Raw genomic sequence first — 26,614 nt, 5'->3', positions numbered from 1 at the left:
ATACAATTTTTTAAAAATGGTGAATTATCGAGGTGCCTGGGTGGCTCAGATGGATGGGCGTCTGCCTTCGGTTCAGGTCATAGTCCCAGGGTCCTGGATCTAGCCCCGCACTGGGCTCCCTGCTCAGTAGGGAGCCTGCTTCTCCCTCTCCTTCTGCTGCTCCCCCTGCTTGTGCTCTCTCCCTCTGTCAAATAAATAAAGTCTTTAAAAGTAAATAAATAAAATGGTGAATTATCCATTTCTATCAAAATAACTCATTTTTTTTCTAATTTATATTTAACTAGCCAACATATATAGTACATTAGTTTCAGATGGAGAGTTCAGTAATTGATCGGTTGCATATAACACCCAGTGCTCATCAAGAACTCACTTTTTTTTTTTTAAAGATTTTATTTATTTATTTGACAGAGAGAGAGAGAGGGAACACAAGCAGGGGGAACAGCAGAGGGAGAGGGAGAAGCAGGCTTCCCGCAGGGCAAGGAGCCCGATGCGGGGCTCGATCCCAGGACCCTGGGATCATGACCCGAGCCGAAGGCAGACGCTTAACCGACTGAGCCACCGAGGCGCCCCAAGAACTCACTTCTAATACCATGTACTTCTACACTGAAATCCATGATGCTTTCAGAAGGAGTGTCAGGTACTACAGTGGACTGTGAAAATAGTTAACCCTGTATGTTTTCACTTCTTCCCTTCCGCTGGACAGCAGGATCTTTTTTTCTTTTTCTTTTTTTGTATGGGAACCCATTCTGTTGGTTCTGGTGGGGTTAATCTTCCCCTACTATCATGCCACACCTTCATACACACAACCTACCTAACCACAGTGGCAGATATACAAGTGCTGGCCAAAGGATTCCACCATCTAGTCATGTTGGTTTTAGGGGTATGCATGTAACCCAAGATGGGCTAATCAGAACCCTGGTAGGAACTATGATGTTCTAATCTAATAGCAGAAAGGCAATGACTTTTTATTCTTGATTGAATTGACAACTGTGAGAATAAGGAGGGAAGGTCTAGAGCAAGTAGCCATCTATATCACCAAGTGGTTAAGAGTCTGCCTAATAACAAGGCCAATACAACGCAAAGCAGAATTTAGACTTTTTTCTCTGACAAAGATTGCTAAGTAATTCATATACAAGACTGTATTTATAAACTTTCCCAACCGGTATGTTGTGGATGGGTTACAGGTAAATTATTTATTGGTTCCTGTAGGCAGCTGGGTAGATGGGACCTGGGATAACCTGAGCCTCTGCAACAACTTCTGGTCAAAGCATCTTCAGTTTACTACACTGTGATCTACAAATAGAATAATTTCAATTTTATCTATGTATCATGACTGGAAAAGGTCTGGAAGTAATGTCATACATAGTTTAAACTGTCTAGCATTTGTACCAAAATAATTTTACACAGGAATTATACCATGTAGCATATTGTAGACAAGTCTGCAAGATAAGTATTATTAACCCTATTTTTAAGTTATTTTTTTAAAAAATAATCTTTACACCCATTGTGGGGTTCAAACTCAAGACCCCAAGATCAAGAGTTACATGCTCTTCTGACTAATTCAGATAGGCACCCTTTAATCCTATTTTTACAGAAAGGAAAAAATGAACTAAGACAATACTAACAGAATGTACAACACAGAACTGAATCCTACAACTATTCCAATGGTTACATTTTTTTGTTGCCATCTTTTGTTGTTAGTTTAAGTGTTTGAAAATCCTTATTCATTGTATTTTTTTTCAGGAGGAAAAAAAGCAGAAGGTGGAGAGGGCTAACAATAGGTGAAAGAAAGGAAAGACCGAATAATGAAACTACCAAATTAATATAACACAATGAAGAGATCATTCATGTCCACTGAAGGGACTGGTTTCCTTCAGATCATGAACAAATGGGAAAGGGTCCAGAAAACAACTACATACATTCTTTCTTATTCTCATTCTATGTAAATTCACAGTTCCACATGAAGCTTTGGTTTTTAGCAGTAACATGTAGTTGCACTTGTCCATTTAGACAATCCTGTAGCATTTAGATATAAATTTCTTGGATTAGCAAAACAGACTTTTGAGGACCCATCCCCAGACTCTCACTTCCTGCAAAGAGTAAATCTATGCCCCTCTCTACGGCATGTTTGGAGGAACAGACAGGTCTGGTTGTCCAAATTCAGTAGTGTAAAGGTTTAACATGTTAAAACAGACCTAATCCAGTAACAATTTGGGATAAAAATGAGGAACAAAGGCTTCTTAAGTGTTTTCAATTACTGCACAATACAATTCCAAGGACCACCACCATTCCTGGATTTAGAGATATCAAATAAATAAATGCTCCCTCCACCCTTGCTTTAAGCCAGGGCAGGGGACTTCGGTAGGAGTTTTCAACATAGGGAATCTAGACCAAAATAAAAAAACTCAAGAGGAGAGAGGTGCAGACAAAACAATAGTCAAGAACACTCCACTTTATATAGTCTTCATTTTTTTTTTTCAGATTCATTTCTGATCTTTTTGGTTGTCTCACAATCTTTATCAGAGAGATCTGGCTATCCGCTTTTGCATAAAAATAAGTTTGTAGGGACGCCTGGGTGGCTCAGTCAGTTAAGCGGCTGCCTTCAGCTTGGTCCGAGTCCCAGGGTCCTGGGATTGAGTCCCACATCAGGCTCCTTGCTCGACGGGGAGCCTGCTTCTCCCTCTGCCTGCTCTGCCTGCCACTCCCCCTGCTGTGCTCTCTCTCTCTACCCGCCTAACAAATAAATAAAATCTTAAAAAAAAAAAAAAAGTTTGTAAATAATAAAGACACCAAAAGAAAACAAAGACCAATTAATCACATACACACACACTAGCAAAGAGCAAACTAGCAAGCTTTGAAGTTCATAGAACTGAGACATGTTTTTAAAAACATCAAAACTAAAGTAGTATTTAAGGGAGATAAGAAATCAGAATTATTTTGATTTCTGGATGGCTCAGTCAGTTAAGCTTCCGCCTTTGTCTCAGAGGTCGTGATCCCAGGGTCCTGGGATGGAGCCCTGCATTGGGCTCCCTGCTCAGTGGGGAGCCTGCTTCTCCCTCTAGCTCTGCCACTGCCCCTTGCTTGTACTCTCTTACTCTCTATCAAATACATAAATAAAATCTTAAAAAAAAAATCAAAATTAGACATCTATGACCCAATGAGTAATACTGTATCTGTTCCTTTTCAACACATAGACAATGGTCAATGAGTTGGGTGTGCTCCCCCTTCCCTTTTTTTTTTAAAGATTTTATTTATTTATTTGAGAGAGAGAGCACATGAGAGGGGGGAGGGTCAGAGGGAGAAGCAGACTCCCTGCCGAGCAGGGAGCCCGATGCGGGACTCGATCCAGGGACTCCAGGATCATGACCTGAGCCCAAGGCAGTTGCTTAACCAACTGAGCCACCCAGGCGCACCCCCCTTCCCTTTTTAAAGTAAGCTCTATACCCAATGTGAGGCCTGAACTCATGACCCCGAAATCAAGAGTCACATGCTCTACTAACTTAACCAGCCAGGTGCCCCTCCATCCCACCCCCACCCCAGTTTTTGACCTTTGTTAGCTACTATGTCACCAAAAGTACAACTTCAGGATGGAGTGCATAGAACTGGCCCTAGCACAACAAATAAGACCTGGATTGTGAGTCTGCCTGGAAACTAAGCAGGCAAAGTTTGGGATTTTGCAGGATTAAAGACTGGCATTTTTCTTCAATATTATACACATATCTCCAGGCAGTGTGAGGTAGAAAAGGTTCATTCTTAAAAGCCTAAACTTACTTTGACTCTTAAAACATACACATACAGAGGAGAAAAAGAATGAGTGATTGAGATTCTTAGGTTTTACAGGCATAGCCTTATTTGAGGAAAATTGATTGGCAACTATGAAGAAGTGAAGCCCAATGCCTGACTCTTCCAGTTAACCCAGGTCCTTTTAATCTCTCGTTTATGCCATTTCAAAAGATGGACCTGTAACACCAGAAGATGACCCAGTTAAAATTCAGTCCTTATTATGTATTTTCAAGATGGGAGAGGAATTTAAAGAGGACATCATGGCAAAGAAATCGGTTATGAGTGGGAAAATGGGATTATTTATTTATTTATATATTTGAGCGGGCGCACGCACAAAAGGGGAGGGAGGGGCAGAGGGAGAAGGAGAAGCAGACTCCCCACTGAGCAGGGAGCCTGACGCAGGGTTCCATCCCAGGACCCTGGGATCACGACCTGAGCCAAAGGCAGAAACTTAATGGGTGCCCTGAAAATGTGATAGTTTAAGGGGTCATATATTACAAACAGTTTTTCTCTATGCCTCTAAAGCAACTAACAAATTTAATACTTCCTCCTGTGCAATCCTGGAACTGCTGTTGACTGATAGATCCCTGAAAACACATGGCAGGAATGAGGATCTCAGATTAAAATACACAAAAACACAAAATCAGAACATTTTAAAAAGGAAATTTTTAAAATACACAGAATATGTATCATATGCATAGAATGAAACCACCAAGTCAAATGCAGGGGAACCCAATGTGTAAGTATCAAGGGAGCAATTAATATCATCCTGGCCCCAAATGGGGTTTATAGGAGCCCTAAGAACAGCACTATTGCCATCTCCCCTGACCTTGCCTACTTTGTCACCCAATGCTTGGGGCAGTCCTTAGCTCCCTTCCCCTAATTTTAGTGGGTTGTAGGTAAGATTAGTCAGGAAAACATCCTATCCTACTCCTGACAGATGCTTCTCCATGATGCTGTGGCAAAGAAAACACCATGTAACCATCTTTCAAGGGAAAGTAAACCTCCACCAAGATGACTTTCCTATCCAAGAGCCTGCAACAGGTGTGGCAGATAGTTCTCAGAGGAAGCAGTTGTGAACTCTACTGTCTGACACCCACCCATACGAAAAGCACCCACTTGGTTCTGGACACAACATGGATGAAGAAACATTTTGTTGCTTACACCAGGAAGAAGAGGCATGGTATTGTGAACATCAGGCATCCCTACCCTCCCAACTCCACTCTTCGCTAATGCCTATTTAAGACTTCCCAATTCCATAAGGAACTCTCACCTGCCTAAACTTAATCCTATGCATCTGGGTACAGTAAGATGGTGTATCTCTTCTTCCAGAAAGTATGCTGGCTTCCTCTATGAACGCAGACGCAAACTACTGAACCTGCAGTGGACACTAGTTGGCTGAAGCTCTGGATCCCTACAACTGTAGGGATCTTTTCCCCCACTTTTCCTTTTCTCTACTCTCCCCACTCACTAGGTCTTATGATATAAACTGACTTAGGTTCTTCAAGGTAACTGGGATGCTTTACTCTTCTTCAGGTTACAAAAGTCTTCCATGTAAAAGTTTTCTAAATATTTTCATTGAGGTGCTGAATGAAAGACTAGTACAGGTGGTCATGAAGAAGTCCAAACACATCTGAAGATGAGACCACTTTCAGATAACACTGCTATATAGCAATCAAGTCCCTGCACCAGCCTGTGCTGTACCTTATGGCACCTCCACTGCTGTCTTGCTAGAGCCACCCTTAATTGGATGTGGAGCGCAGAAACCTTGGTTGGACAGCTGCTGACTCTAGAGAGTTTAGCAGCAAAGGAATATCAAGGAAAATGCCCAGCACCTCGTATCTTGCCTCTTGATATTTCAGTGCGATAAACTAGCCTCTGAGAAATATATACAATTAACTAGCTGAAGAACCCCCTTGCCTCACAATAAGTAACAGAGAAAGGAAGAAGTATTCCACACCTACTCGTGAGGTAGTGCTTTCCCGACATTTCAGGGTTCTGGGCACCATAAGGTATCCTAGGCAGATGAGGCTGCAATAATGCACACATAACACTCTATATCTCCCTAGAAATTCACAAACACCAAACCCTCCATTCACTCCCCCACCCCAAGATCAGCACATTGAAGGAATATCTATGATGACATGAAGCTAGGAGACAAAGGTCTGAAAAGGTAACTAAAGATCCCACTGCATGGGTACCTGGCTGGCTCAGTTGGTAGAGCATGAGACTCTTGATCTTGGGATTGTGGATTTGAGCCCCACTCTGGGTGTAGAGATTACTTAAAAAGAGAGAGAGAGAGATTCCAAAGCAAATACCTTTTAGATCTGTGTATGAAGATCAAAGGGGCAATCTGAAGATAACTAGTCCTGGTTGTGAAGCCTCTAAACAAAAAAGCATAAAAGCAGAGAAGGCAATCCCTGAGGTGAAATCTAGGAAAGGCTTCTAAATTGGGGCTCAAGTGACCTAAGGGCTGAGAGACAAAAAAATTATGCTGGTACCCAAAGTGCCAAGAGTAGTTTTAGATAGGCAAATTTAGTATGAAAGGGGTTTCCTGTCCCCAAAGGACTGAATCAAATGAGAAACAGGCCTACCTTAAAAGAAAAATGTCCACAAGATTTTAAGCTGAGACAAGGATAATATAGGTATATTTATACAGAAGTAAAGGTAAAAATCTTGAATTCCTATGGGTAATGGCAATAGATTACCCATTGAGACAGCATGAAAATACAATGAAAAAAACTGGGGCTTTGTATTATGAAGAATGGGGAAGCTTGTTTTCTCAAAGCGGGAGAAGACATGGTAAGCATTCGATTCAGCATTCAACCTCCAAAAACAAGAATCACAGGGTGCCTGGGTGGCTCAGTCAGTTAAGCGTCTACCTTTGGCTCAGGTCATGATCTCAGGGTCCTGGGATCAAGCCCCGCATCGGGCTCCCTGCTCGGCAGGAAGCCTGCTTCTCCCTCTCCCACTCCCTCTGCTTGTGTTCCCTCTCTCACTGTGTCTGTCAAATAAATAAAATCTTAAAAAAAACAAAACAAAACAAGAATCACTAGTACCTTAGAGCTAACACTTCCTTTTGACTAGGGTTACTACTAGCCCTGAAAAACAAGACCAAAACAAGACCAAAGTCAAACTAAAAAGACAACCCTGCGTTTTTTGTCCAATTTTTCAATTATCTTCCAAAATACTTACTGCCTTTAAATATACTGTCAGTTTAATTATGTTTTGATAATGTGTTTCTTTCAAAAACCTGACAGTTGCTGAGAAATGTGGTAGCCAAACTCTTCCCCAGCAACAATAACTATAGAATAACGTCTATATCCTCAAGGAAAGAAAATATGACCCTGAAATCTTATGCCCAAACTGCCATTTGAAGTATCATGGCAAAACACACACACACACACACACACATATACCCATACACACAAGCATATAACATTTTGGGGTTTTTTTAATCTTTTTTTTTTTTAAGATTTTATTTATTTGAGAAAGAGAGCGAGAGAGGTAGGGAGAGAGACAGAAGGGAGACGTGAGGAGCAGGCTCCCTGCTGAACAGGGAGCCCAACTCCGGACTTGATCCCAAGACCCTGAGATCATGACCTGAGCCAAAGGTAGACGCTTAACTGACTGAGCCACCCAGGCCCCCAAGCATATAACATTTTGAACATCTAAGAATTCAGGGAATATAATATGGCTCCAAGGAGCATTTTCCTGGAGAAATTACTAATGGACAAATTCAGCCAATTAACAGATCAAAGGAAATAAAATAATGGACAGCAAACAGTGAATTCATTTCATGGTAGGAATAAGAAATTTAAAAAACTATGATTATGGGGGCGCCTGGGTGGCTCAGTCATTAGGCGTCTGCCTTCAGCTCGGGTCATGATCCCAGGGTCCTGGGATCGAGCCCCGCATCGGGCTCCCTGCTCAGCGGGAAGCCTGCTTCTCCCTCTCCCACTCCCCCTGCTTGTGTTCCTTCTCTCACTGTGTCTCTCTCTGTCAAATAAATAAATAAAATCTTTAAAAAAAAAAACAAAACTATGATTATTACAAAACAGTACAGATTATAAATGTTATAGCCCTGGGCGCCTGGGTGGCTCAGTCATTAAGCGTCTGCCTTTGGCTCAGGTCATGATCCCAGGGTCCTGGGATCAAGTCCCACATCGGGCTCCCTGCTCAGCGGGGAGCCTGCTTCTCCCTCTGCCTCTCTCTCTGTCTCTTATGAATAAATAAATAAAATCTTTAAAAAAAAAAATAAATGTTATAACCCTGACAATAAACAAATATATATATTTTTAAGATTTTTTTATTTGAGAGAGAGATCGAGCAAGTGTGCGCACAAGCAGGAGGAGAGGCAGGGGGAGAGGGAGGAAATCTCAAGCAGACTCCCTGCTGAGCAGAGTGTCCCACATGGGCCTTGATTTCATGACCCTGAGCTGAAATCAAGAGCCAGATGCTCAACCGACCGAGCCACCCAGCCTCCCCAATAAACAAATATTTATATATAACATATATTTCGAGAACGAGAGAGTGTGCACGCGCATGAGTCAGACAGGGAGGGGAGGGGGAGAAGGAGAGAGAGTTAAGCAGACTCTACGCCCAGCGTGGAGCTCCATGCAGGGCTCAATCTCATGACTTTGAGAACATAACCTGAGCCAAGAGCAAGAGTCGGACACTCAACCGACTAAGCCACCCAGGTGCCCCAATAAACAAATATTTTTAAAAGTTAGGAAGAAAAGGGGAAGAGAGGATGGGAAATAGAATATGTATGCTGATTTTCTTTTACTTAGCTCTGTCAATACAGGCTGAGGCTGAAAAATCAAGTAATAGGATAAGTACAGGTTAAAGGTACAAATAATCAGCTATAACTGTGTGATGTAAGGGATATGAGGCATGAAAAAAGTAGGAATATACGAATTTTGCTAAGGATCATAAAAGATCCTGCGTAAAAGAAGTGGTCTTTAATATGTTCATGAACCTGGGGGTATATAAAGTATCAGATCACTTCTTTCCAGCCTCCCTTTTCACAATTGCTCTTACAAAAGGAATGCATACCTTCCACACATCCCAAATATTCCTAGGGTGCATTGCCCAGAGGTAATGAAACGTAAGGTGTATAAAAGAAAGAAATTTACATATAAAACCAACTGTTCTTCCTTTCTCATAAATAATTTTGTTAAAACTGTAGAATGCTATTTAAAAAAAGTATTATGGTATGTGATGGAGTACAATAAATTCAGATATGTATAGACTGGGGTTGCTGGAATTACATTTTCATTAAAAGGAACTTACTAATTCCATCTCTGATTATTATTAAGAATGCATTATCCCTGAGGGAGAGTCCCATTAAAGTAAAGCATTAAGTACAGGGAATATGTGGTGACTCCTTATTTCATAGACATAATAAACTTATGGCAAAGTTCTATGCCTGATCTATCTGAGAATTAGAATCCATAAGCAAGATGGCTGTCAAGGTGAGGTGTATCAACACATTTATTTGAATTTTAAAAGGGAGACATTTTTTTTCTGATTTAAAAAATATATGGGCTAGATGCATTAAAATCCAAGATAGATCTATTTTCTCAATTCTTTCTAAGTATACTATATTGAACAAGGTACCTAAAGTAATGAGTAATCAGCATAATCAACACATAATCAACAGTAATTTGATACGTTTGAACAGACTCTTTGGTATACACTTCCCAGAAAGTGAGAAGTAACTAACTTGGTAAAAACTGGTAAGAAATCCTTGTGTAAGTCAAGAAGCTTCCAACTTTTCATTTTTAACAAAAGTAGAGTTCCTGAGTTACTAGCTTTTCAGATCATTAAAAATAACTAATAAAGGAGCAGCTGGGTGGCTCAGTCAGTTGAGTATCTGACTCTTGGTTTCGGTTCAGGTCATGATCTCAGGGTTGTGAGACCAAGCCCTGTGTGCAGCTCTGCACGGGGCATGTAGCCTGCTTAAGATTCTCTCTCTCCCGGGATGCCTGGGTGGTTCAGTTTGGTTAAGTGTCTGCCTTCAGCTCAGGTGATGATCCCAGGGTCCTGGGATCGAGTCCCACATCGAGTCCCGCATCAGGCTCCTTGCTCAGCAGGGAGCCTGCTTCTCCCTCTGCCTGCCACTCCCCCTGCTTGTGCTCATGTTCTCTCTCTCTGACAAATAAATCTTAAAAAAAAAAAAATTCTCTCTCTTCCTCTCCCTCAGCCCCTCCCCCTTAAAAAAAACAAAAAACAAAATGACTGAATAAACATATAAATATATATGTATGTATGTATTTAGGTATTGATTTTAATCAATCTCCTGTGCAGAAGAATTTGAAATAATTTATACAGATATCTCAGCCTCATGGAAGTGTAATTGCCATTCCTTATGTGTGGGCTGCACCTATGACTTCCTTCCTTCAAAAGAGTACAGAATGGAAACGGGAAAACAAGGAACTTTACATGGGAGAAATCTAAAAACTGAGTCCCAGCTAGGTGATGAATGTTAACATCAACAGTGATTAAGTCATGTTGATATTATGTACCCTTAATACAAGATGATGACAATATATTTTACCTCCATGGTCTTCCTCTCCAGTACTATAACCCTACTCTAATACCAGGAAAACATCAGAAAAATCCCAATTGGGGGACATTTTTACAATACCTGAGCAGTACTCCTCAAAATTGTCAAGGTCATCAAAAACAAGGGAAGTCTGAGACTGTCACAGTTGCCTAAGGAGACATGCCTATTAAATATAACTTGGTATCATGCATGGAATTCTAGAGAACTATCTGTACTATCTTCACAATTTTCAAAAATCTAAAACTGTTCTAAAATATTAAAAGTCATTAACAAAACCGCAATGGGATACGTCACCCGACCAGGATGGTTATAATAACACAGATAATAACAAGTGTTAATGAATATGTGGATAAACAAATTCTCAAACACTGTTGGTAGGAATGTACTACTTAGTGCAGCCATGTTGGAAAACAGTCTGGCAATTCCTCAAAAAGTTAAACACTGAGTTATCATATGACTCAGCAATTCTATTCCTAGGTATGAAGTACTGATTAATGCTGCAACAAAGATGAACCTTGAAAAAATGCTAGGTTAAAGAAGCCAATCACAAAATACCACATACTGAATGACTCTATTCCTACAAAATATCCAAATAGGTAAATCTATAGAGACAGAAAGTAGACTGGTGGTTTCCTAGGGTTGCAGGTAGAAGGGTGGGGGTGGGCGTGGGGGGCTGAGGGATAATGGAGTGTAAATGCTAAGAGGTATGAGCTTCTTTGGAGGTGATAAAAATGTTCATGGGGCACCTCAGTGCCTAAGTCGGCTCAGTGTCCGACTTTTGATCTCAGCTCAGATCTTTATCTAGGGTCGTTGAGTTCAAGCCCCGAGTTGGGCTCCACACTGGGCATAGAGGCTACTTAAAAAAAAAAAAAAAGTTCTAAAACTGATTGTGGGGATACTTGTGCAACTCTCTACTTACATTAAAGAACAGTGAATCGTACACATAAAATGGGAGAATTGTTGGGTATAGGAATTATGTCACAATAAAACTTTTTTTTAAAGACGGACACTGTGATTTCTGCGAATAACTCAGAAGGAATTAAAAGGATTGTTTCACTGCCATATAAAATTCTATTCCATTATCATATGTAAAGATGGTCTCTTAATCATTGCATCTAATATATTTATGTTATATATGTTAGTCCTCATGCGTATGTATACATATATATGTATATATATGCATATATTCTTGGGTGTGTGTATCAGTATATATAATGTATATTATTCATACATTATGTATACATATGAAATTGAAGCTGTATTTCTACCTCAATCTAACAATATAATAATTATTCATGGCTACATGACCTAACTGAAAACAGATGTCTATCTACCTGAATAAAAATGTATTTCTAATAATTATTAAATGTAAAAAGTAAAAGTATACTGAAAGTATAATATACTTGTCTTGTTTTTAATCAACTGTATAATAAAGTAATTCAATATAGAATTCAGTTTTGTTTTGTCACAAGCAATTAAAATATAGATTTTTGGGGGCGCCTGGGTGGCTCAGTCGTTGGGCATCTGCCTTCGGCTCAGGTCATGATCCCAGGGTCCTGGGATCGAGCCCCACATCGGGCTCCCTGCTCAGCGGGAAGCCTGTTTCTCCCTCTCCCACTCCCCCTGCTTGTGTTCCTGCTCTCGCTGTCTCTCTCTGTCAAATAAATAAATAAAATCTTAAAAAAAAAAATATATAGATTTTTGTTTCAGAAAAATATTATAGGATAAATAAAATATATAAGGCTATCAAACATAAAAATTTCAAGTATTAGGACAGTAAAATGGAAATTCAAATGCAAGTAGAAAAATATTTTTTATTTCTTTTAATTTTTTAAAAAGATTTTTATTTATTTGAGAGAGAGAGAGAGAATGAGAGAGAGAGCATGAGAGGGGAGAGGGTCAGAGGGAGAAGCAGACTCCCCGCTGAGCAGGGAGCCCGACGCAGGACTCGATCCCGGGACTCCAGGATCATGACCCAAACCGAAGGCAGTCACTCAACCAACTGAGCCACCCAGGTGCCCCGAAAAAGTATTTTTTAACTATTTAGAGATGTAAAAAACTGTACCTAAAAAAACAAAACACCAAGAGAACCCTGCACCTAAAAAACATGTAACAGTGGGGGCGCCTAACTGGCTCAGTCGGTAGAGCAGGTGACTCTTTATCTTGGAGTTGTAAATTCAAGCCCCATGTTGGGTATAGAGATTACTCAAAATAAAATTAAAAAAAAACAAAACACAAAAAACTACAAAAACATGCAACAGTGTACAGTTTTTCAAAATTCTTTTAAGGGTTAGGTCACCAACTCCTAAATATACAGACCACTACTCTAAAGAAATGGTTAAATACCCATCTATTTATATAGATAGTTCAATAGATCAATTAACAGATGAATAATCTTAATATTGCATTGTATGTTAACTAATTAGAATTTAAATAAAAATTTGAAAAGAAAAATAGATGGATAATCAAAGGAATCAAAAGAAATATACAAGGCCTTCAAATCATTAAGAAACATTCACACGCATATAAAACACAAAAAATAACAGATAATGGAAGCTCTTTTAAAAGTAGCATGTATATAAAGTCAATTGACTTTGTAAAGACTTAAAATTTTTCTGCAAAATGTAGTAAGAATCCTAGAGTAAGGAAACAACCAATCCAAACATGGACATCATGAGATCCAAAGATGCAGGATGGAACTTATGATAATGTACGAATAAGAATTCAGACTAGAAAAATTCTCCTAAGACGCACATAAAGAAATGAGTAACATATGCAATTACTGCTCTGTAAATATGACTCTTCAAAACGATACATACGTGTTACCTAAAGCTCTAGCAGAAGACAAAGCAACCAAGTACAGAAAGGATTCTTTTGTACTTGTTAAAAGATAATATCTAATCTTAAGAACCACCTAAAAACCAGATTATTCCGTATGTAACCCCTTACCTGACATTTTGAGTAGGATTCCACCTTTCAGAGGGCAGTTCTCCACTCTGTGGGTCATCTACAGGCGGATGAAGAATCGAAATGCATACATCTCCATTCTATGAGACACAAACATCACATTCGGTAAATACTCAAAAATATGATGTAAAAAGGGACATCAGTTCTGCTGAAGTTTCTTTTATTCTTAGAAAACTTGTTTTCTCATCATTAGGGGAGAAAACAATTCTTTTTCTTCATATTTGCAATCGATGTTGAAGAATTTTTTTTTTAAAGACTTAATATATTTATTTGTGAGAGAGAGAGAGAGTGAGCGAGAGGGAGAGAGAGAGAAGCTGAAGCAGACTCTGCCCTGATCGCAGAGCCCAATGAGGGGCTCAATCCCGCCACCATGAGATCATGTCCTGAACCAAAACCAAGAGTCAACCGCTCAATCAACTGAGCCACCCAGACACCCCAACGCTGAAGAATTATTAAACATTTTTTATATTAGAAATATTAGTTCTGAACAATCTGCAAGATACATTTCTTAGTTAAAAAAGCACATGTTTGTAGCACCATCCTTCTAAAAAAACTCACTTAAAAATAGAGAGGGGCGCCTGGGTGGCTCAGTCGATGGAATGTCTGACTCTTGATTTTGGCTCAGGTCATAATCTTGGGGTTGTGGAATCAAGCCCCACATTGGGCTCTGCATTCCACGGGGACTCTGCTTCTCTCCCTCTCCCTCTGCCCTTCACCCCCACCCCACTGCTCATGCTCATGTGCTCGCATGCTCATGTGTTCTCTCTCTAAAATAAATCTTTTAAAAATATTGACAAATATGATGAACTGATATTCAAGAGTCTTGAGAAGCAACTAAGTATCTTTATTTTCAGACACATCTGAACCTAAAGTACATAAAAAGAAACAACTCCCTCCAAAATTTGACCTTGCTTAAAATCTATCTAGAGAGATGTATAATCACCTTTAACATCAATGGTTTCAATAATTATGGTTTACATAAACTGAAAATATGCCTCCCAACAACTTAATTATAACTCCCTCAGGATATGGATAAAACTCACTACTTTTCTGGGTAAGATTTTATTTATTTATTTGAGAGAGAAAGCATGCAAATGTGCATGAGCAGGGGAGGAGCAGAGGGAGAGAGAAAAGCAGACTCCCTGCTGAGCAGGAAACCTGACCCAGGGCTTGCCCTCAGGACCCTGGGATCATGACATGACCTGAAGGCAGATGCTTAACTGACTGAGCCACCCAGGCGTCCTTTGGTTCATAAATTTAAATTATAGGACCTAATCCACATGTACATTTAGTTTAAGTCAAACACATATGGATTGCTTACCTTATGCATCACAGACTGTTATTCAATAGCAAAAAAAAGACTGAGTAAGATATAGTACCAACCTCAGTCTAAAATGAAAGATTCAAAATTCTAAATAGAGATAATAACTAAAGTATAAAAATCTGGGACACCTGGGTGGCTCAGTCGGTTAAGCATCTGCCTTCGGCTCAGGTCATGATCCCAGGGTCCTGGGATCGAGCCCCGCATCGGGCTCCCTGCTCAGACGGGAGCCTGCTTCTCCCTCTGCCTGCCACTCCACCTGCTTGTGTTCCCTCTCTCCCTGTCAAATAAATAAATAAAATCTTTTAAAAAATAAAGTATAAAAGTCTTATATATACAACCCAAATTTAGACATACACACAAAATACACAACCATATCAAGATAACAGAACATTTTTAAAAGGAGAATAAAATTTTAATAAAATACCAAATACTAAATTCTAAAACTTGTTAGATGCCACGAGGAAGGTAAAAAAAAAGCACAACAGAAACAAGGAAAGAGAAACTTAGGGTATATCCTGGATAGTGGACACCTGGCATGTGGTGTTGAAGACAAACTAAAGGCTTAATGTTTGAAAAAGCTTTGAGATGGGTCTTGAATAATAAGTCAATTTTAACAACCTAAGGGAAATTTAGACATGAGTTAGCCCAGAGAAATAAACCAACATCATAAACAGACTTGGGTAGTTGTATTTGTTTTGCATTGCTACTGTAACAAATCAGCAAACTTAGTTTAAAACAAAAATTTATACTTCTGTAGGTCAAAATCTGACACTGTTCTCACAAGGCTAAATTCAGTGTGTCAGCAGCAATGCACTCCTTTCTGAAGGCTCTAAGAAAAAAATCTCTTTCCTTGCCCTTTCTAAAGCTTCTAGAGGCCACCCACACTCCTTTGCTATTGGTCCCCCTTCCTCTAATCCTCAAAGCAAACAATGTTGCATTTCTCTACGCCTTTCTTCCACATCTCTCATTCTCATTTTCTGCCTACCTTTTCCACATGAAAGGACTCGGGTTACACTGGGCCCACCTGGATAATCCGGAATAATCTCTTTATTTTAAGGCCAGCTAATAATTAGCAACTTTAATTTTTCTTTAACATATAAGCTAACATATCACAGGTTCCAGGGACTGAGATGTGGACTTCTCTGAAAGACCATTATTCTACCTACCACAGTAGTGAAGAACCCACTTGTAATGAAAAATAAAATACAAAAATTAGACCACAGGAATATGTTACTTTGTTCTGAGTTTAATACCTATATATATAAAACTTCTGAGCAGTGGAATGACATACATAGATTTGTACTTAGAAACAACATATTAAAAGATGGGCATCTCAATTGATACAAAGCATTTGACAAAATCCAACACTTTTTCTAGATAAAACACTCAAAAAACTATAAATAGAGGGGAAGTATCTTAACATTGTAAAGGAATTAAAAAAAAAACAACCCACATCTAGCATTTTACTAAATGGTGAAATCTTTCCTCCTAAGATCAAGAATAGGACGACAAGGATAACCATTTTTACCACTGCTATTTAACACTGTCCTGGAAGTTCTAGCCAGAGAATTAAACAATAAAAAGCAATAAAAGGCATACAAACTGGGAAGGAAGAAGTAACATTATTTCAAAAACGACAAAGAAAATTTCAAAGAATTCACAAGATAACTACTAAAGCTAATAAATTCAGCAAAGTTGTAGGATATAAGATCAACACTCAAAAATCAGATTTACTTCTCTATACCAGCAATAACATAAACAGGATAACCTAAAAAGGATATTGAGAAAACAATTCCACTTACAATGGCATCTAAAAGAATAAAATACCAAGGATTAAATCTAACCAAGGAGGTGAAAGATTTGTACACAGAAAACTATTAAAACACTGCTCAAAGAAATTAAAGACCCAACATCCTGTCTTCATGAGTAGAAAGACTTAATGTTAACATGGCAATATTCCCCAATTTGATCTACAGATTAAATGAAATCCTAATCAAAATACCAGTTTCCCTTTTCCCAGAAATTGACAAACTGATCCTAATATTTATATAGAAATTTAAGGGACAAACAAAAGCAAAAACAACCTTTAGAAAGAAGAGTAAATGGGGCGCCTGGGTGGCTCAGTCAGTTAAGAGTCTGCCTTCGATTCAGGTCATGATCCCAGGGTCCTGGGATTGAGCCCCGCATCGGGCTCCTTGCTCAGGGGGAAGTCTGCTTGTCCCTCTGCCCCCCCAAACCTCCAACTCATGCACATGGTCTCTCTCTCAAATAAATAAAATCTTAAAAAAAAAAAAAAAAGAACTGCCTTTCTGGAGACCTAGAATTTGCCCCATCCTTTAAAAATAATAATTATAATAAATAATAATTTATTGAGGTGAAATTCAAATACATAAAATGAACCATTTAAAGTGAACATAATTAGGGCGCCTGGGTGGCTCAGTTGGTTAAGCGACTGCCTTCGGCTCAGGTCATGATCCTGGAGTCCCTGGATCGAGTCCCGCATCGGGCTCCCTGCTCGGCAGGGAGTCTGCTTCTCCCTCTGACCCTCCTCCCTCTCATGCTCTCTGTCTCAAATAAATAAATAAAATCTTTAAAAAAAAAAATAAAGTGAACATAATTCAATGGCATTTAGTATGTGGTCCCAGTGTTGTTCAACTATCACCTTTATTTGTAAAGTTATTTCCATCATTCCTACATAAAACACCTTACCCACAACACAATTTCCCCCCATTCCCATTTCACCCTAGTCCTGGTCTCTGACAGCCATGCCCCCAGCTTTCTGTCTCTGTGTATTAATCTATTCTGGATATTTCTTATAAAGGGAATCATACAATATGTGACCTTTTTTCTCTGACTTTCACTTAGCCTAATGTTTTGGAAGTTCCTCCATGTTGTATCAGGTATCAACAACTTTTTTTTTTTAAGATTTTGTTTATTTAAGAAAGAGAGAGAGTGCAAGCTGGAGGAGAATGAGAGAGAATCAGAAGCAGACTCCACACTAAGCACAGAGCCGGATGCAGGGCTCGATTTCACGACTGCCAGATCATGATCTGAGTCGAAACCACGAGTTGGCTGCTTAACCAACTAAGCCATGCACAGGCTCCAGTACTTCATTTATCTTTATGGCTGGATGATACTCCATTGTATCCATCCATCTCTTGATGGACATTGGACTTTGTCCACCTTTTGGATGTGTGAATAGTGCTGCTGTGACCATGTGTATAGATGTACTTGCTTAAGTAATTTTTTCAGTTCTCTTGCTTATATACCTAGGAGTGGAATTACGGGATCAAATGGGTAATTCTGTGTTTTACTTTTAGAGGAAGGACCAGACAGTTCTACAGCAGATGGACCATTTCATATTCCCATCAGCAGTGTATGAGGGTTCCTCTTTCTTCACATCCTCACCAATACTTATTTTTAACTTTTGTTTTAATTCTAGCTATCAAAAGAGGATGTGAAATGATATCTTATTGTCGTTTTGGTTTGCATTTCCCTACTGAATAATAATGTTGAACAACCTTTCATGTGCTTATTGGCCATTTATGTATCATCTTTGGGGAAATGTTTGTTCAAGTCCTTTGCCCAGTTTTCTTTTTTTTTTTTTTTAAAGATTTTATTTATTTATTTGACAGAGAGAGACACAGCGAGAAAGGGAACACAAGCAGGGGGAGTGGGAGAGGGAGAAGCAGGCTTCCCGCTGAGCAGGGAGCCCGATGTGGGGCTCGATCCCAGGACCCTGGGATCCTGACCTGAGCCGAAGGCAGACACTTAACGACTGAGCCACCCAGGCGCCCCACCCAGTTTTCAATTGGCTGGTTTATCTTTTTGTCTTTGAGTTGCAAGAGTTCTATATAATTAAGGATATTAAACCCTTATCAAATATATGACTTAGAGATATTTCCTTCATATCTATAGGGTTTTTAAAAATCATCTTCTTGAGGGGCGCCTGGGTGGCTCAGTCGGTTAAGCGACTGCCTTCGGCTCAGGTCATGATCCTGGAGTCCCGGGATCGAGTCCCACATCGGGCTCCCTACTCGGCGGGGAGCCTGCTTCTCCCTCTGACCCTCCCCCCTCTCATGAGCTCTCTCTCTCATTCTGTCTCAAATAAATAAATAAAATCTTAAAAAAAAAAAATCATCTTCTTGATAATGTCCTTTGCATAAAAGTTTTTCATTTCAATGAAGTCTAGTTTATGTTTGTTTGTGCTCATGCTTTTGGTATTCTAAGAATACATTGCCATATTGAAGGTCATGAAGATTTACCCCAATGTTTTGTTTTGTTTTTAGAGAGGGAAAGGCGAGGACAGAGGGAGAGAGAGAATCTTAAGCAAACTCTAAGCCCAGCAGGAGCCCAACGCAGGGCTCGACCCTGACACATCATGACCTGAGCTGAAATCAAGAGTCACTTAATCAACTGAGCCAGCCAGGCACCCTTGGTTTTGTTTTTAAATAGTTTTATGATTTTAGCTCTTAGATCTTTGTTCCATTTTGAGTTAATTTCGTACATGGTATAAGGTACGAATCCAACTTAATTCTTTTGTTTTTGGAATTCCAGTTATCCTAGCATCACTTGTTGAAGAGACTATTATTTCCCCATAGAATGGACTTAGCATCCTTGTCAAAAATCATTTGGCCAAAGATGTATGGATTTATTTAGGGACTCTCAGTTCTAGTCTGTTGGTCTATAGGTCTATCATTATGCCAGTCCTAAACTGTCTTGACTTTAGCAATACTAAGTTTTGAAATCAGGAAGTGTGAGTTCTCCAACTTTACTTTTTTTTTTTTTAAGATTTTATTTATTTGAGAGAGAGAGAGAGAGAGAGAGAGACAGCATGAGCAGGGGAAGGGGCAGAGGACAAGCAGACTCCCCACTGAGTGCAGAGCCTGATGTGGGTCCCGATACCAGGACCCTGAGATCTGATGCTTAACCGGCTGAGCCACCCAGGCTTCCCTTTAAGATTTTTAAAATTTATTTATTTGAGACAGACAGAGATAGCGACAGAGAGAGCATGATGTAAAATGAAGACTATCTAGCCTAGGCCCCCTCCAAATCCAATTAGACTGAAATCTCCAGTATTCTTTATTTTTAACGACTTCTCTTCCAGGATTTTGATATGCAGCCAAATTTGGGTACATTACTGCTTAGGGAAATCTCTTCCCCATACCTTAAAGTTAGAGAGAATGCATAAGATCTGCAAATTCATGAATATAACTATATAAATATACATTAATTCCTGCTTGTCAAAGACTATTTACAAACCAGAGCCCAGCTCTACAAAAGGGTAAATTTGGTGGCCTAAATATTATTACATTCTAAATGATGGCTAATGTAACTATACTCAAATCCTTCAGGTTTGTATACTGTCACAGAGCAAACTAGTGTCCTTAAATTTTTTTAAAGAAAAACTATAAGGAAAATTTAAAAATCTAAATAAAGCATAACAAAGAATTCAAACGTTTAATAATGTTTATTATTAAATTGCATTTGCTAGGTAAAATTTCAACACCAAATCAGAATCAAAATCCTCTGGTTTCTGGTGACTTTCTACCTTACTCGTTTGATTCATATAAACCAAGGTGAAAGTCACACAGAGACTTCGAGAGTTCTACAGGAACATTCTACAAAACTTTTCTCTAATGATTTAGAAATAAAGAATATTTTACAAGTCGAATAATGGTTTTAATGATGGAAACAATTAAAAATATTTTACTGAGTACAAAAGAAAAGTTATGTCAATTTACCTTAGTAGTTAAAGCAAACAAAATATATTAGGTTACACACTTCTGATTAGCACATAAGAAAGCATTCGTATTCATTTGAATTCAAAGAGAAATGTTTTATGCAGGTCCATTTTTAAAGACTATTGAGTAAAATTATATAAATTTTTAATGTTCATCAAATGCACACTTTAAAAATGATAATACTGATAATAAAATTTTAACAAGCACTCGGCATCTTTATGTGGATTAAAACCACACAGTTCAAGCATGTTTCTGATGATTTAATAACACAATACAGAAACAAAATCTGTCTCACCTCTATAGACAAGTAATATATGTTTTACCTTTCCCATGAGGGCCTGGGTGGTTTAGTTGGTTAGGCGACTGCCTTCAGCTCAGGTCATGATCCTGGAGTCCCAGGATCAAGTACCACATTGGGCTCCCTGCTCAGTGGGGAGTCTGCTTCTCCCTCTGACCCTCCCCCTTCTCATGCTCTCTAATAAAATCTTAAAAAAAAAAAAACAAAAACCTTCCCCATTCCACACTTTACTCCAAATAAAGTCTGTAGTTTACTTAACAGTATTGTACCAAAGTTAATTTCTTAGTTTTGATGAATGTACTATTCTTGTATAAGATGTTAGTTAACATTAGAGAAACCTGAGTAAAAGTTCTATGAGAACTTTCTGTACTATTCTGGAAACTCTTTTAAGTCTAAAATTATTTTTAAGTGGGTTAATTTTTTATTATATTTTTATTTTATATATATATATTTTAAAGATTTTATTTGACAGAGAGAGAGAGCCAGAGAGCACAAGCAGGGGAAGGGGCAGAAGAAGGAGAAGCAGGCTTCCCACGGAGCAGGGACCCGATGTGGGGCTTGATCCCAGGACCCTGGGATCATGACCTGAGCTGAAGGCAGATGCTTAAGTGATGAGCCACCCAAGCGCCCCAAGAAGTGGGTTTAAACTTAACATTTTTAGTATGTTTGTAACATCTAGACATTGAAATGAAAGCATTTTAATAAAAATTATAAATGTTATAGAATTTTAAAATTTTATATTTAAATTTTATATGAAATAAGTTTAAGAATAATGAACTTCAGCAGTTTATCCTAGCATTGAAAAATCATCAGAGAATATAACATTACAACTTTATTTGTAACTGATTCTAATATGACTTCTTTGGTTTTATTATTTGATTCCTGGGTGGAATAACAAAGGAAATTCCCAGAGAAATCACAGAAAAACCATAGGTCTATTAGATAATTCCACCAAAAGGATAAAAGAATAATAATTTAATCAAAGAGAAAGAAATGCACATTAAATGAGCAAAGGAGATGAAGCAGAACTAGGTGAGCTATCATTTGTTGCATTATCTAATAATTTTACTGAGTGTTATCAAATAAGAATGGAGTAAACCCTTATTTTAAAACATCTTGCTATGTAAAGGATTCAAACGTACTTCCTAATTATACTCGCTATGAACACAGTGGTGTACACAGAGGACAGAAAGACCATATGTGGATGGGAAGGGAGGAATGGTTGAAAAAGATAGGTATCTGGGATGGTTAAATTTATGTGTCAATTTGACTGGGCTAAGGGATGCTCAGATAGCTGGTAAAACATTACTTCTGGGTGTGTCTGTGAAGATGTTTCCAGAAGAAATTAATATTTCTATCAGTAGACTAAGTAAAGAATATCCACCATAATGGGGATAGGGATCCTAACGGGGCAAGCATCCGCCATTCTGATGAGGGCCTGAATAGAACAAAATGGCAAAGGACAAATTCTCCCGAGCTGGAACAACGGAACTCTGGGTTTTTGAGTCTTGGTACTCTAGGACTTGCACCAGCAGCTCCCTAGTTCCCAGGCCTTCAGATTCAGTCTAAATTATACTCCCAGCTTTCCCAGTTCTACAGCTTGCAGAGATTGTGCAATTTCTGACTTCATAACCATGTGAGCCAACTTGTATAATAAACCTCCTCTAATATATATCTATATATGCTATTGGTTCTGTTTCTCTGGAGAACCCTATACAGTATTACTATTGCTTTTACCTAGTCTTTCCTGTATAATATTAAAATATAATTTATGATTACAGCTTTATTGTAAAGGACTCTTAACATATGCAGTTCTTTCAATTTCTGAAAAGCTGATAACGGCATACCATCTACCTAAATTAATACAAAGATCATAAACCCTGTGTAATTAAGGCCCATTCACCACTCACAAAGCCTAAATTTTATTATTCCAAAAAGTTACGGTTCTATAGACTCGGCAAAAAGCCTTATACAAGACACCAGAGAGCTAGTTCACTCAAGCCATGTGAGGACACAGAGGTAAGCCACAACAGTCTTCAGAAACAAACCATGCTGGTACCTTGATGTTGGACTTCTAGTTTCCTAACCTATGAAAAAATAAATTTCTTTTGTTTAAGCCATTCCCTATATATTGTTATGGCAGCCCAAGCTAAGAAAACATGTCTTAGGAAAAGCCTATTAAAACAGTAGGATCTAATTTTAATCATTATTAAAACAATAAAATTTAAAAAATACTATATCCTAAAGATCAAGTACTGTGTTTTCCATTCAGGTTTGCAGTGAACCTAAAACTACTCTAAAAAAATCAGTATATTCTTAAAAAAAAAAAAAATTAAGATTTATTTATTTGACAGAGAGAGAGAAAGAGCACAAATAGGCAGAGAGGCAGGCAGAGGGAGAGGGAGAAGCAGGCTCTCCACTGAGCAGGAAGCCCGAAGTGGGGCTTGATCCCTGGACTCTAGGATCATGACTGAGCCAAAGGCAGATGCTTAACCGACTGAACCACCCAGGCACCCCTAAAAAAAAATTATTTAGTTAGTTTTAATTTTTTTAAAAAGATTTTATTTATTCATTTGAGAGAGAGAGAGACAGAGAGAGCACACAAGCAGGGGGAGAGGCGGAGGGAGAGGGAGCCGGGAGCCTGATGTGGGGCTTGATCCCAGGACCTGGAGATCATGACCTGAGCTGAAGGTGGACGCCCAACCATCTGAGCCACCCAGGCGCAGCCCCCAATTTTTTTAAATAAATGATAAAGAACAGGGAGATTCTGAGTTGCCATAGCTGTAAAGTTCATAGTGAATTACAGTATGTATGAAAACCCCATTTTAATACATGGTCTGTGGGGCAAGTAGGGTTTGTTCGTTGTCTACATTGAATATGCAGTTACCTGTAACCAGCAAACTGTATTTTTGAGCTCACTCAACATATTACAAAGCAGATAGGAGTAGAATGATTGATGACAAGTTCATATTAAATTTTTTTTTTAAGATTTTGGGGCGCCTGGATGGCTCAGTTGGTTAAGCAGCTGCCTTCGGCTCAGGTCATGACCCCAGGGTCCTGGGATCGAGCCCTGCATCGGGCTCCCTGCTCGGCGGGGAGCCTACTACTCCCTCTCCCTCTGCCTCTGCCTGCCTCTCTGCCTACTTGTTCTCTCTCTCTATCTCTCTGTCAAATAAATAAATAAAATCTTTAAAAATAAATAAATAAATAAATAAATTTTTTTTTTTAAGATTTTATTTGTCAGAGAGAGAGAGAGCGAGCACAAGCAGGGGGAGTGGTAGACAGAGCAGGAGAGGGAGAAGCAGGCTCCCCACTGAGCAAGGAGCCCGATGCGGAACTCGATCCCAGGACCCTGGGATCATGACCTGAGCCGAAGGCAGATACTTAACCGAATGAGCCACCCAGGCGTCCCATCGTATTAAATTTCTTTTGTTCTCCAAGTTTCCCCTTGATATTTATAAATTTCAAAAACTTAGCAACGATAAAGGAAATGTTAAAATAATTAAATTCACTCATATAACATTGCCGTATTTACTACTTTTGGGGCTGCAGTAATGTGTCCATGGATGTATTTAACTAAACTGTAACCAAGCTCTGGTGATTTTTAAAACTTGACATAATAAACTATTCTGTAACAGTAATAGTCTTTACAATATTTATTTTTACTCATTCATTCATTCATTCATTTAGTCGGCTCCATGCCCAGTGTAGAGCCCAACAAGGGATTTGAACTCAAGACCCTGAGATCAGGGCACCTGGCTGGCTCAGTCGTTAAGTGTCTGCCTTCGGCTCAAGTCATGATCTCAGGGTCCTGGGATCGAGCCCTGCATCGGGCTCCCCGGTCCGCGAGAAGCCTGCTTCTCCCTCTCCCACTCCCCCGGCTTGTGTTCCCTCTCTCGCTGTGTCTCTCTCTGTCAAATAAATAAATAAAATCTAAAAAAAAAAAAAAAAAAAAAAGATGCTGAGATCAACAATCAAACACTCAACCAACTGAGCCACCCAGGTGCCCCTACAATATTTATTTTTAATGCCCATGAATCAAAAACTTTTTTAATAAAGATTTTATTTATTTATTAGAAGAGAGACAGAGAGAGCACAAGCAGGGGGAGCGGCAGGCAGAGAGAGAAGCAGGCTCCCGACGCAGGACATCCCAGGACCCTGAGATCATGACCTAAGCTGGAGGCAGACGCTTAACCAACTGAGCCACCCAGGCTCCCCTAACAAAAACTCTTTCAAGTCCCTTTTTCTGGCATTTGAGTAGTCTGCTTTTGTTTTTTGATTGGGTTGTTTCATTGTCCCTGCCTCCCCTGCAGTTCTATTACAAATAACTCTGCAGTAAACTTTTTAGTGACTAGAACAATATGATATTGAGGTCCACCATGTGTCCACCTTAGGGGACAACACACGTGGGTGAGTAGAGAACCACCACCAAGAATATCCCTTTGGCCAAGAAGCAAGAGCCCTATTCTCTAGAATCACAAATACTGACATAGGCCCTGAAAAAGTTCAATTCTGGGGCGCCTGGGTAGCACAGTTGGTTAAGCATCTGATTCTTGGTTTAGGCTCAGGTCATGATCTCAGGGTTGTGAAATTGAGTCCCACATCAGGTTCCATGACCAGTGAGATTCTCTCTCCCTCTCACTCTGCCCTTTCCACTCATGTGCACGCTCTCTAAAATAAATAAATCTTTAAAAAAAGAGTTCAATTCTGATACCATTTCTAAATGTAGCAAAGATAAATTAACTTATGTGAGAAGAGTCTCTTATGACCACCATGACTACATCAAATTAAATTGCTAACTATGACTTACCACTTCTTTTATTTTTTATTTATTTTTTTTAAAGATTTTATTTATTTATTTGACAGAGAGAGAGATAGCGAGAGCAGGAACACAAGCAGGGGGAGTGGGAGAGGGAGAAGCAGACTTCCCGCCGAGCAGGGAGCCCGATGTGGGACTCGATCCCAGGACCCTGGGATCATGACCTGAGCCGAAGGCAGACGCTTAACGACTGAGCCACCCAGGCGCCCAACTTACCACTTCTTTTAAAAGAAAACTTTTATGGCATGGAAAACAACTGCATATTTGTAGGTATGTATGCATTATTTTACCACTGAAAATTTTATTATGAATATGAAAAATATTTTTAAAGATAATGATCCAATGTTAAATCTTAAGGAGACAGAACTAAATGGCCTACCTTAATAGTGAGAAAATACTGGAAAAGGGAGTTTACCTACATTTTAATCCTTCACAGTTCTGAATTCCTTCGTTTTTTGTTTCTTATTTGAGAGGGATTTGGGAATTAGATAACTTGAGATGGAAAGAAGTTATACATGGCTTTATGGTAAATTAGTTCTCAATAGCAAAACAAAAGCTTGTGTCTTCTCACTTCTCTCTTGCTATCTAAAATCTATCTATCTATCTAAAAATAAATAAAATCTCTATATATATTACATGGACAGAGACACAAAAATATCTCTATGTGTACTGAACTCACTTTGAACTTATGAAACAGCGAATTGCTTCTATGTCTCTCTCCTACAATGGGTAACTTAGTTATACAAAATAATGTAAGGTATTTACTATTGTTTATTCATATTGTGATTATGTCAAATACTAAAGATACTAAAACAATATTCTGGGAGCTTATTTCTGGAAATGTAACTATGTATCACCTCTTGAGCACCAGTTTGTTCTGTTTAAAGAAGAAAAGAGGGGTCCCTGGGTGGCTCAGTCAGTTAAACATCTGACTCTTGGGATGCCTGGGTGGCTCAGCTGGTTAAGCAGCTGCCTTCAGCTTAGGTCATGATCCCAGGGTCCCGGGATCGAGTCCTACATCGGGCTCCTTGCTCAGCAGGGAGCCTGTTGCTCCCCCTGCTTCTGCTCTCTCTGACAAATAAATAAAATCTTAAAAAAAAAAAAAAAA

The 26,614-nt window shown here is 39.1% G+C and overlaps 1 protein-coding gene across 1 annotated transcript in view; it reads right to left on the bottom strand.

Moving 5' to 3' along the window:
• Positions 1–26,614, bottom strand: part of UBE2R2 (ubiquitin conjugating enzyme E2 R2) — a 109,215-nt gene that overhangs the window by 5,419 nt on the left and 77,182 nt on the right. Inside the window, exon 3 of the mRNA XM_045882545.3 lies at positions 13,304–13,401. Within this exon, the coding sequence (XP_045738501.1) occupies positions 13,304–13,401 (98 nt within the window). The remainder of the gene's footprint in view (positions 1–13,303; positions 13,402–26,614) is intronic.

Source organism: Mirounga angustirostris, unplaced genomic scaffold (genome assembly GCF_029215605.1).
Source record: "Mirounga angustirostris isolate CCGP_5_RB_7025 unplaced genomic scaffold, mMirAng1.0.hap1 SCAF_15, whole genome shotgun sequence".
Lineage (NCBI taxonomy): Eukaryota > Metazoa > Chordata > Mammalia > Carnivora > Phocidae > Mirounga > Mirounga angustirostris.
This window is presented reverse-complemented; position numbering and strand designations above follow the sequence as displayed.